Consider the following 12,882-nt stretch of genomic DNA (forward strand, 5'->3'; position numbering starts at 1 on the left):
AGCTACCAATGAACAAAGTTTCTTTCTCAGGAAATTTCTTCTGTGGAATATAATACTACGGACTGCATCCCCGTTGAATACAACATGATTGTTTTCAAGTCCTGTGTTAGCCAATTTTTTTGTCGAACTTTTATAATAAAGATTTACACTCTCCGTTTCTAATCTTTCTCAAGGTGTTTTCCACTATCAGCTGACACTTTCATTAACCATTAACCTGAAATGACTTTTCAGCCTTTTAGAAACATTAGAAAAAAATACACTTCGTGTGGAAATATGCTTTAGTATAAATTTGGGTGTGAAATACAATTCTAAAACGAAATAAACATAGTGTAAGAAATGACCACCAAAAACGTTGAATTAAAATTTTCATTAAAAAACATTTTTTAAACAAATAATAATAATAATTTAAAATAATAATAATAATTTAAAATAATAATAATAATAGCGATGTTTCTGAAATTTTGAAATGTGGATAATGTACTTGGTAAAATTCAGTTGTAAGTTACGCTCTTCTGGGGACTGAAGATTTAATCCTCGGTGCGGACGACACTCAAAATACAGCCGCCAATTACTTAGGACTTCTATCCAGTCATGACTGACGGAAGGAGAGCATGACATTTCCGTGAATTAAATAAAGAATCCTGTTCAAAATCCATGCAAATTCCCAAGTTCGAAAAGATACGCCTAAAGAAGGTCGGGGGTTTCATCGACCGAAACGTTGTAAAAATAACACTCAATATGAGAACAGTAGTCCGAAGAATCCAAATAATACAAATAAAATTAAAAAAAAAAACGATTTATAGTTTTATTTCAGGATTAAAAATGTAATTTTATACAATCATTACGTTATTTAGAATGAAATGAGGTCCGCCATTATTCCCAACTATTTAAACCATGTTTTAGCTAAAAAATAATTAAGAAAAAAATACACTATAACACTAAGTGATAGCGAGTTTAATCATACTCATGAAACTCTAAAATTCAAAGTCGTCCAGAATATATAGTCGCCATCTTTATAAACAACTCCTAAACGAGGCTAGCTTATTAAAAAGGCCACACTCGGAGTCACCAATGTTGAAACTTTTTCAGAGGAAATAGTGACAAAATAACTATTTTTATGGACAACTTTTTAAGACAATGCAAAATTGCATAATAATGTGTTGCAATAAATGAGAATTCAAAATTTTCAAGGAACGTTTCGAGTGAAAGAGTCGTTTATCGTGTAAGATGTAATTGAGTAGAATATTCATTTCGGTTGTTGCCGTGTACATTTACGCATGTATAAATAGAATAGGCATTAAGATGTGTGTTTGCCTATATTATCCGGCGTGTTTTTTTCAGCTAGAGAGTACGTGTACAAACTTGTGCGTGAAAGTCCGATTAACAGTATCGATCGAACCGAAGCGGTACTCAAACCAGGCAGGTTGAATGGGTTTCCTTTGAGGGAGAAAGTGTCTAGGGAATATCTAATTCACAAGCAGTCCCAGTCGCTTACATATCCTCATCAGGGAAAGAGATAAAGTCAAGTTTTTGCAGTTCTTGAAGGGGTGTGTCGACGTCCTTTTACATACACCTTCTGATATTCCCCAAAAGTCACGCACCTGGTACTTGCCAGGCTCAACGTTGCTTAACTTTCATGATTTAATGAGACCGGTCTGCCGATGTGATTGCGTCGAATATAGGTTAACAGTTTGTATCTGATGGTGCTGTATTTTAGTTAAATCCGTGAAAGTTTCAAGCCATATACGTGCTACTGCCAAGAGCCTATCGACCCCAAAGCTCATGGGCTCAATTCTGACGTATGTACACTTTTCTCTGAAAGAAATCTACTGGAACAAAAAGGAAGTAAGTTGGGTGCTTGGGATTTTATAGTACGCGCGAAACTTGAAAATAAATATCTCTTGTACTGTGTTTCGTTGAAAAAAAACTGCTGATTTGAGATTTTGTCCAATCGAGAGTCGATGCATAAAAACAACATTGGCTGCCGCTGCTGTTTCTAACAAGCTAAGAAAGAACGATAACTCCAGTTCATAATTAAACACCTTTAACGGGGAGATTATAAACTTGAATTATCCCTCTTTCTTAGCTAGCTTCTTTCTGAAAAAAAAATGGCAACTTTTCACATATATGATAGTTTAAGTACAAGTTGTTTGTAAATTTAAAATAACCTCTGTGACTGAAGCGGCATTACCCTAGACGGGTTGAACCGACTTCCTCGAAGGGAAGAAGCTTCATAGTAATCTCAAATTCACAAGCGCTTCCCAGTCGATTGTATATTCCCGGTCAAAGGAGATGACAACGTTAGATTTTGCAGTTTTTTGCAAAGAGGTGTCGACATCCTTCTACATGGAGCGCCTAGGATTACTAAATGGTCACTTATATGGTACTGACTAGACTCAATGTTGCTTAACTTCGGTGATCTAACAGGAACCGGTGTCAACGTGATTATGCCGTATGATATATAACTAAACTGAGAATTAATGCCTTTTTCTACAAATGAACCCTGATTTGGAATAAGTAACTCTTTTTCCCCACCATTTTTTTTAAGAAAAAGAAAAATCCGAAAACCTTTGTTTGATCTCATCTCCTTCCATTTCCAATCGAAATTGTTTCTAATATTTTGTAAATATATCACAAGGATCACTTTTTTTACAAATCTTTTATCATGTAATTATTTTAAATGAAATATTTACGCAAATTTTAAAGGCTCATAACTTCTAGTGATTTTTTTTGAACGCAAATAGGTCACAAATGAGCAAGTAAAACAACATAACTAGTTTTTGGATAATTTTCCAACTGTTTTTCCTTGAAAATAATTTTATGTCGGTAATATTAATAATTACTCTTCTCCTTTGTTTATTTGTTTTTTGTTTTTTTCTTAAAATCTTCCAATTACTATCGTGAAGCCATTTTCAGATGGTAATGTTTATGGTTGTTATTATTATGTATTAATTGGTATGGAGCTACGTATCCCCACATTAAAATCCAACCTTGTATCTTAATTTTCATTCGTTGGAGGGGGAGGCAAATAAATGGGCACAAACATGACTTTTTGACATTTTACAAGATAATCAGTGAACAAAATCAAACGTTCGTAGTAAAATTCCTCTTTTTTAAGATCTTGTTCATCCTTCGTCGTTTCCGAACCGGATTTTTATTCCCATGCTTTTATCTTCCTGCATTCCATTCTTCTTCCTGTCGCACAAACTGAAACAGATTTTGTCGTTGGATGGAATTGTCGAAAATTTCGCCGGTGAATATAAACAAACGCTCCCATTGCGTCCTGTAAATCTACGTTTATTTTTGTTTAAATTCCTTTTCATTGCTAAATATTAAGTACTAAACAAATGCATATGCTTTGTTAAAAATTGTTATTTGTCGAGCTTTTACTTTGAAAGTTTGGCCGATCCATTAATATATATATATATATATATATATATATATATATATATATATATATATATATATATAGAGAGAGAGAGAGAGAGAGAGAGAGAGAGAGAGAGAGAGAAAGAGAGAGAGATTATATTAGATACTATCTTGATAAAAAGATGTGAAATATTATGAATACAACACTAATAAAAACATAATAAAATGCTGAAAGATAAAAATTTACATTATTGTTTTTTTTAAATATTTTATAACATTTTCACCCCAATCAAGGCACATTGCCACTTTGATCTAGAGGGCTACTGTCAGGGATATGAGTTGCAGGGATATTATGTAGGGAGTTGAGCAACAAGATGTCTGTTCACATTACACTTGAACTTCTGCATGTCAGGAGACGCAGAAAACCAGAAGAGAATTCCAAAGTCTGGCAGTTCTGGGGAAGAAACTATTAGAGTAGAAGGCTTTCTTACATCTAGGGATCTCTATTGTGTAGGGGTGGGATTTTGCTGCTTATCGGGTTTATCGAGGGGGTACAAGGGCTAGTAGTTCGTATAGCATCCACCATTAGAATACTTGTAAAACAGGCAGAGGGATGCAACATTTGCTCGATGGGACACAGGCTGAAGCTTAGATGACAGTTCAGGACCTATCAGATTGGCGACTCTCTTTTGAACACTATCTAAGAGGGAGAGATTAGTAGCAGGTGCGCCAGACCAAATGTGACAACAATACTCCATACATGGGCGTATGGTTGTCTTGTAGGTGTACAGGATATTTTCAGGCGCAAGTAACTTTCTAGCACAGTAGAGAGAGCCCACCTGCTTCGCAGGAGCTTTGGCAATGTTCTCGATGTATTTTTTCGAACATGGCAGTATTTAATGTGAATTTTTGTCCTCATTCCACTACAGATTAGAGGTATTCCTCTAATGTTTCTGCCATTGCATTGGTTATGTGTTCATTCGTTTTCCCTTCGTGTCTGTTATAGAGCGTGGTGTCATCAGCAAATATACACATCTCAGAAACAATTTTATCAGGTAGGTCATTTATGAATATTACGAATAATAAAGGTCCAAGGATCGACCCATGAGGTATATCCGCATTTATATCATATTGTTTAGATGTACGATCGTCGAGGACAACCTGGATTTTTCTCTTATTTAAGACAGATTTAATTATGTTAAGTATTCGTCGAGTGATACTGCATGATCTGATTTTCCTGAGAAGACCATCGTGCCATACCCTGTCAAAAGCCTTACCCTCCCCTGTTTTCTCCAGTGTATGGTATATACGTTCAGAGATTGCAGTTAGGATATCTGCTGTAGAACGTGTTTGCCTAAATCCATATTGTTGGTCGGACATAAGTTTAGCAGCTGTAAGGTGATGGACTAGAGCTTGATTAATTATGGACTCAAATATTTTGACAAAAAGAGGGAGGAGGCTAATGGGGGGATAATTTAGTGGGTCAGTTCTTTCGCCAGAATTCTTGTAAACTGGTACCACAGAAGCAGTTTTCCAGCAGTCAGGAAAGCAAGATTCGTTTGTAAAGTTTGGAGAGGGCTGGAACAAGCTCAGCGGAACATTGTTTTAATAGTACAGCCGGAATGAGATCGGGTACACATGCTTCTGGGGTGTCTAGGTATTTTATGATATCATGCACCTGAGAAGGGGTGATTTTCAGATCATCTAGCGTAGTGCAAGTCCGTAATCAAGATTTTCCTTATTCTATGAAGTTTTAAAAATATCTTTTTTAAATACTCACTAGAATAAGACATTTTTCCCCCTTATATTTCTTATTTTTGAACTTTTGATTATAAGTAATGTAATTTTTTGTCCTTATAGATATGTGTGTGTTTCATTAATTTCATGTTTGCAATTATTGGATGATTCGATTATATAGAATATTATAATACCTTAAGTGTATTGATAGGAAAACATTACGCTGATGAAGAGATTCAGGTAAATGTGAATATTCTACCTTACTGTGGATGATAATAAAATTAGAATTTCAGAAACATATCTACACAGGGGGACCATTTTTTAGCTGATGTTAACGAATCAGGATAAAATAATGAATACGTCATATATTTGCATTCTAATTAGTTTGTATACCTGATGATATATATACAGGGTGATAAAAAAAAACGGGTCCCAACTCTAATTAGTCCCTGTTTCTTAGTGTTTTGTTCGAATGAAATGAAACTTTGGTCATAACGTGTTTATTATATTCAAAACATAACATCAAAACACAAGAGTATTTGGCCTTTTTTTCTCTCTCCGTTGGCTGTAAAATGCTCAGAAAAACAATTGAATGTCCTCTGTTTGTTTTGGGTCACCCTGTGTATATATATATATATATATATATATATATATATATATATATAAACACACACACACATACTTTACACACACATAAATATAATGCACGTGTGTGTGTTAGGTATATCTACCTATACTCCTATAAATTTGTTGTTTTTTTTTATTTTTGTTGCATTAATAACTATATTAAAACTTTTTTTTCTATTTACTTAAAAAGAAAATACAATTTTCTTATATATGGATTGTGGAATTGCATTCATCTGCAAAAGATCTAGCTAATTTGCATATCCTTTTAAACATTCATTTTAATTAAATTCTCTATTAGTTTTTTCGGTTTTCTTATGGAATGATTATCTTTAACCATTACGTGTAATTATATTCATGTAGATATTCTACATGATTTATACTTGCGTAATATTTGCGTAAAAAGGTTATAGTAGTAAACACAGAAACTCTTTCTATATATATTTATGTATGCGTATATATATTTGTTTAAAAAGTTTTGCCTACCAAACGCCTCTGTCTGTTTTTGGTTTCACAGACATGAAACGTAATATATAGGGTATTCGAACCCATGCGAAACTTTATATATGGGTTTTAGCCAGGGAAAATCGGTGCAAAAGTGCGAAAATTAAAGAAATGGAATTTGCCAGGTGCAGGTCGAATGACAGCATTACGAATATGCATGCGTAATCTAATAGTTATTGGTTCGTTTTTTAGTTTTAGCTTTGCAAAACACGTGTCTTCATAGCTCAGGCATTAACGTCAAAGAAAAAACTAAATCATAAATTAAACGTTTTAGTTTCGATTCTCTGTGGTGGCGCACGAGTCATTTTTTTTATTTTTTTTTTTTACATTTTATATCATTACTATATATTGGATCCCATCTATATAACTAAAAAAGTCAAATTGTCGGTGTGTGTGTCTGTGTGTACATTTCCCTACCAAACTACTCTGTCAGTTTTCAGTCTACAGACTCGAGATTTGACACAGGGAGTATTGAGATTTGGGAAAATATTTTTATAATCGGCTTTTGACCAGAACTTTGGCTGTCAAAGGGCCAAAGTTCAACGATTTCACCTTTGAGAACTCGTTGAAACTCCTCCGCCAATTTTGGTTCTAAACACTTGAAATTTTAGATGTAGGTTCCTTGAACATGGATCAAATTTTTTAATTTGATTTAAGCCCAAAACAATAAATGTTAAGGGGTCAAAATTGGGGTCAAAGTTTAAAATTTTTTTATCTCTCTACCAATTTTTAGTCTTAAAATTTGAAATTTTACATATAGTGTATTCAAACGTAGTGCAAGTTTTTTTAATCGGTTTTCGGCCAAAAATTTGGCTGCGAAGGGGTTAAAGTTCAAAAGATCTGACCTTTGTGGCCTCTAGCAAACTATTCAGCTAATTTTGGGTCTAAACATTTGAAATTTTACATAAAGGGTATTCAGACATGCAGCAAGCTTTTTAATCAGTTTTTGGGCGAAAGTTTGGCTGCCAAGAGGTTAAAGAGTTGACCTTTGCAGACTCTACCAAACTCCTCCGCCAAATTTGAGTCTAAACACTTGAAATTTTAGATGTAGGCTACCTGGACACGAGTCAAACTTTTTAATATATATATACATATGCACACAAAGTTATGAACAGTACATAGGGCCCGAGCAAAGCCGAGCTGAACTGCTAGTATAATAATAAATACGAAAGCTGCATTAACCAAAATAACATATTTAAGCGTGTTTTACGACCGGGCAATGCCGGGCGGCTTGCTAGTATATTTATATAAATTTAGACGTGTGTGTATATGTTTATATATTTATATGTACAAGATTCATTCGTAAACAATTTAATCTATCATAAATTTGTTAGTGATCGTAATGTATGTTATTTTTAGTTTTATTTGGAATTGTGCAAAATGGTATAAAGAAGCCCTTCGTGGAAAATTCAGATACTTCCGATTTGGGGAAAATTTTAATAATAAATATCAGACATCAATTAATAATTATTCCGCAAATTTTAGTTTCTTTTTAATATTTTAACGTCTTTTAGGGTGTATAATATGAATACAACTATCCATTTACAAATTCAAATATTTCAGATTTGCATTAAATTTGAACTATAGTCATTAAACATCAATTAAGCAAGATTTCATGAATTTCAATTTCTTAAGACCACCCAAGCTTAACCCTTTAATTTTAGACATTTTCTAGAAATAAAATCACATAATCGATTTTGATGAAAATTGAAGTAAGTATTCTAGATGTAAGTTCTAGTATCATTTTGCCTTGATTTCGATGTTAATGTTCACAGTTCGGTTTAGGAAATTAATTTTACCGTGTGTGTATTAGGGCATTTTTTCATTTAAGCAAATATTGTAAAAAAAAAAAAAAGAAAAAAAAAGAATAACATTTTGCCTGTTTAATCATATCTTCTTTACCTTTTCGAGTCTTCTATGATAAAAAAAAGGGATAAAGAAAGGCAAAAAATTTCAAAGGATACCGGAAAGATGCCGAGAGAACGTTTTTACACTGTTCCAAGAAATTTTAATTGAATTCCCGCGCCTGTTTCACGGCTATATTTTGAAATTCTTTTTCTCCGGCTTTTTCGTTCATTTGCCTTTTCCTTCAATAATGATTCGACGAAGAATCGAAAACGTTCGTGATACATATTGAAAATAACATTCATTTTTTTTTGTTGTTGTTTTAACACACAAAAAAAGATGATTAGCAAAAGCATAATTAAATAAAATGTTATTTTTAAAAAATATTTGTTAATAAATTATTGACCTGGCAAGACCACAGGGGAGACAAGAGAAGCAGCAAAACTGAAGCTCGTCTGCCAGGACACTATATATACAAAGGTAGACAAATTTGAGCATATTTTATTGGTTTGAAAATATAGGTTATTTTTTACCAATTGTCATAAAATGTTAATCATAGAATAGTATTATAATCTGCAAAAAGGCTGCAAATTTTCATGTAGTTTCGTCCCATAGAAGCAAAGATATGAGCATTTCAATGTTCTATTTTGCTACCAGTATAGATATACCCCCTTTTTTTGGCAAATTTATGAGTTTCAAATGTCAGCGACAATGTATCGTAATTTAACAAATGAAGGCTCGTTGGAAAGGTAATGACCTGAATTATGTAGCGGGCTATGTGACTTTTCCTTAAGGTCGCACATAAAGGGTATCAGTCATCATCCAAAGCCTATTTTTGGCACTTTTTTTTTACAAAAAAATGTTTCAATCATAGTCATTTGTTTTCCTAGATTTGCATATGAATTACAAAATATTTGCTATTTCCTCAAAACCTCTGGCGTTGATGGAGGGGAAACTAAAACAAGAGAAGACTTGATTCCAAATATTTCTCATATGTTATATCGCCCCTCTTTGGTTTTCATACATAAAGTAAATTTCAAAATGTTTAAGGATTATTTGATACTGGAGATATTCATAATCATACCCTATTTCCAAAAGATGGGAGATATGACATATGAGAAGTTTTGGAATCTTATTTCAGATCATTTGAAACCATAGTAGCAAGTTTTAGTCTCCCTTCCATCAAGGCCAGAGATTTGGGGGAATAATCATATATACATATAAGGTGTTTGTGTGTGTGTGTAAAAGTAACATTGTCTGCCTGTTTGAGGAACGGTCTCTAATAAACTCCTCCGTCAATTTTTTGTCAACAGATTTAAAACTTTGTACCTCTAGAATATATTTGATTTTGTCGTTAGCCGATAAAAATAATTGCTTAGGGGGTCAAAATAGAAAAAAAACTTGGAACTTTGCAGGCGTAAGCCGACTTAAAGTGCCCTTGTATGCATGCCCAAATATACATTTGTACATTAAGCTGTTACATTTTCTAATCGATCTGACGGTTGCTCAAAATAACCAATAGAATATTGACCCTATAACAATAAATATAGAAGTCTGTCTGAATAAAAAAAATATCATGTTTAAGCGTATTTTACGACCAGGACACGCTTAGGATGCCACTACTATATATTGGGTACAATAGATTAATCAATGCAAAATCGGCTCTTTAATAATATGTACGAAATCTGTGTAAATTAAAATATCATATTTAAGCGTGATTTACGACTCTGATCGCCTGCTTGTATATATATATATATATATATATATATATATATATATATATATATATATATATATTCTCTATCAGATAAATGTAAAAAGATTTTATAACTATCGGTATAGTACCGGAATGGAGAATACTAATTGTAGAAACAAGATTGGAATAACGAAAAATAAAAAAAGGGGGGGGTGTCCTGGGAAAAAGCTAGTTACACGGTTTAAACGAATATTCTAAAGAATTTTTTGTTATACTAACGAGGAATGTTCGCTTTTTCACGTAAATGTTTTGTAAAATGTACAGTATCGAAACAGGGTTAACAAACAAATCCCTGCTCGTAAGTGCGAACCAATTGTATTTTAATCTTATGACTTACTGCATAATCTCTAAAGCTTCCGATACCGTGCCGATAGTCGCAGATCATTTTTAAACAATCAGAACATTATTTGTAAGCATGAGAAAAAATAGTTTGTTTTGTTTTTGAAGTTTACCGCTAAATTTTTAGTAAAAAAAAACTCAAAATCCAAACTTTGTATATTTTAGCCATCTTATCTATTTCATTGGATAATGAATAAAAATTCTGGTACTTGTGCATAATACGGGCTGTGCTATTTTTTTAGTAGGAATTTCATATTAAATTTAAGTTTCCTGGTATCTTTTATAAAATTGCTAGGTGTAAGTACCGAATAGTTTTGTTTTTTTAATGCAACCCCTCTCCATGTCAAGAATCGGTTTCTACATAATAACGTTATTTCAGCACGGTCAGTATTCAGCAGAAGTACCGAATCTATTGCTAGTTTTAAATTGAATTCCAAGTCCGAAAATAAATTGTAATTTACTTGAAAATGCATATCGATCCTAAAGTTTCCGATTTTAATTTACAAAAATGGTTGAATCGTCGTCGAGCAGTCCCTTAATACTGAAACTTTTACATATTTTTTTTTTTTACCTGATTTAAATTTAGATATATTCCCCACATTATTCTAATTTTGCCCTCGTGAAGAGGCAAGTTCCTGAAGATGGAGAACAGTTAACAAAGAGTCCTCTCCCATCATAAAAATGGGTTTCTGAATAATAACGTTACTTAGAAGCCCATTTTTAACATGAGGGGTGAGCAGCTAGCCTTTGTTAACTAATCTGTACCTTTACCGGCAAGTTAATAGGCTTAAAAATTCCAGGAAATGCAATATTATCTAAAAAGACTAAAAAAAGGGATACAACTGGGGGGGGGGGATAGGTGTGATTTTATAATAACCCTTATTTTACAATTGTACTACACGAAAGGGAGGGGGTCGGACTAAACAGCTGAAAAAATATTTTCAAAGAATAAAGCGTTCCCTTACTTACCTCCATTTCCTGGTGTTGTTCACAACAAACAACAATAAAACGATGAAGGGTAAATCTTTCGGAGCGAGCGTAAATCCATTCGCGATTGAATTTGTCGAAGAAAAAGGAAGGAAGAGAGAAGGATGGGGAAGAGGCAGAGATGGAGAAAGATAAGTAAATAAATAAAATATGAAATGTGGGAATTAATTCTGGTTTGTTTGCCAAATTGAAAGGGAAAAAAGATAAGTTTTATATAACACAATAAAAGTCTCTCTCTCTCTCTCTCTCTCTCTCTCTCTCTCTCTCTCTCTCTCTCTCTCTCGTGTATGTGTTTGGTTTTATTCTTTCTTTCCTTTTCGGTGTATAAATATATCCCCAAAAAGTCCGTTTTCTTCCACTTTTTTTTTTTTTTTTTTTTTTTTTTTTTTTTTTTTTTTTTTAAGGAGATTTATCTGTTTAATTCGAAATCCTTGTCGGATTTCACCATGTTATTATATAGATGCATATGAATACATATACTTTTTGAAGTAGCGATTTCCCCCTTCTTAAAAAAAAAAAAAAAGTGAATGAAACTTCCGAAAAGAACAAAAAGTCTTTCCTTCTCTAGATGATAGCAATTATTGAGATGAGCTTAAAAAGACGTAAACTTGCCAGAAAGTAAACAATTACAAATCTAAAAGTTGCGTTGCTTTATATATTATTTTTCAAAAACTTATATCCACAAACTCAGTGACGGAATTGCTATGTTATTTGGTAATTGTTATGGCACGTGTTCGTCTGTTATTTACGAAAACAAACAAACAAACAATCTAAAATACAAAATCGAAGAATCAGTCTTTATATTTACTCGGAAGAACTGTTCCGCGGCCCAACTAGAAACGAGTGCTACTAAAAGTAGCGGCACTACCGTGTTCGCTTCTTGTTGCTCTCTAGTGCGTTCTGATACATCTAAACGGCTTCACCATTATTTGGCGGCTGCTGCTGCTTTTATTTTGTAGCGGAGGAGAGTCGGAGATGGAGGGAGCAAGAGGAGGAGGAGAAAATAAAGAAGTGTGTAGCACTGTAGCAGATAAGAAGAATTCCAGGTTCTAATTGTTGTTGTGTAGGCGATGTTGCTGATGCTGGTGATGACGATTAATAGACCCGGAGGAGAGACGCGGGGGCGGGGGCGGCGGCGGCGGCGGCTAGGGGCACGATAAGAGGAGAAGCATTTAGGGGAAAAGGGAGTTATGACGTTGATAGGGAAAGAAGATGAGGGAAGTTGTGTGTAAAATGAAAGCAAGAAAAAATAGAAAGTCTCCAGCCAAAAAGAGAGAGAGAGAGACAGAGACAGACAGACAGACAGACAGACAGACAGACATCGGGTTATAGAAATAACGAGCAAAATAAAGGAAAGAAGGTGTTTGCTTCGATTAGTTAGTTACGATTAGGCATAACGTCGATACCGGGGCGAAATTGAAGGTAATAAAAAAGGTTGTGTTACACCAACTTGACGTGCAAAGTGTGCGGGGGATGACGGAGAATCCAAATTAATGAGACATCCAATCGTATTTAAACCATCTACCTTTCTCACATTTTTCACTACTAGGACTTATACTTGAATATATGTAGCATAAAATCAAGGAGTTAACCTCGTTCATCACCAGGGCATCATTGAACCTCTGCACACCACTGTATGCCAATATTCGAACAGAGAGAGAGAGAGAGAGAGAGAGAGAGAGAGAGAGAGAGAGAGAGAGAATATCGCAGAAAACTTTCAG

General features: G+C 33.8%; 1 protein-coding gene across 3 annotated transcripts in view; it reads right to left on the reverse strand.

Moving 5' to 3' along the window:
• The window catches only part of LOC145295986 (heparan sulfate glucosamine 3-O-sulfotransferase 5-like), a 316,089-nt gene extending 303,960 nt beyond the window's left edge, over positions 1-12,129 (reverse strand). For 2 of the 3 annotated variants that reach the window (XR_013869932.1, XM_080141930.1), the window contains exon 1: positions 11,144-12,129. Coding sequence is in view for 1 of the 3 variants with exons in the window: in XM_080141930.1 (XP_079998056.1) it covers positions 11,144-11,149 (6 nt within the window). In the remaining 2 variants the exon portion in view is untranslated. The remainder of the gene's footprint in view (positions 1-11,143) is intronic. The other variant, XM_080141931.1, reaches the window with a different exon arrangement.
• Positions 12,130-12,882: the final 753 nt, after the last annotated feature.

The sequence above is a fragment of the Euprymna scolopes genome, chromosome 16 (assembly GCF_053919585.1).
Source record: "Euprymna scolopes isolate OS-2025 chromosome 16, ASM5391958v1, whole genome shotgun sequence".
NCBI classification, from domain to species: Eukaryota; Metazoa; Mollusca; class Cephalopoda; order Sepiida; family Sepiolidae; genus Euprymna; species Euprymna scolopes.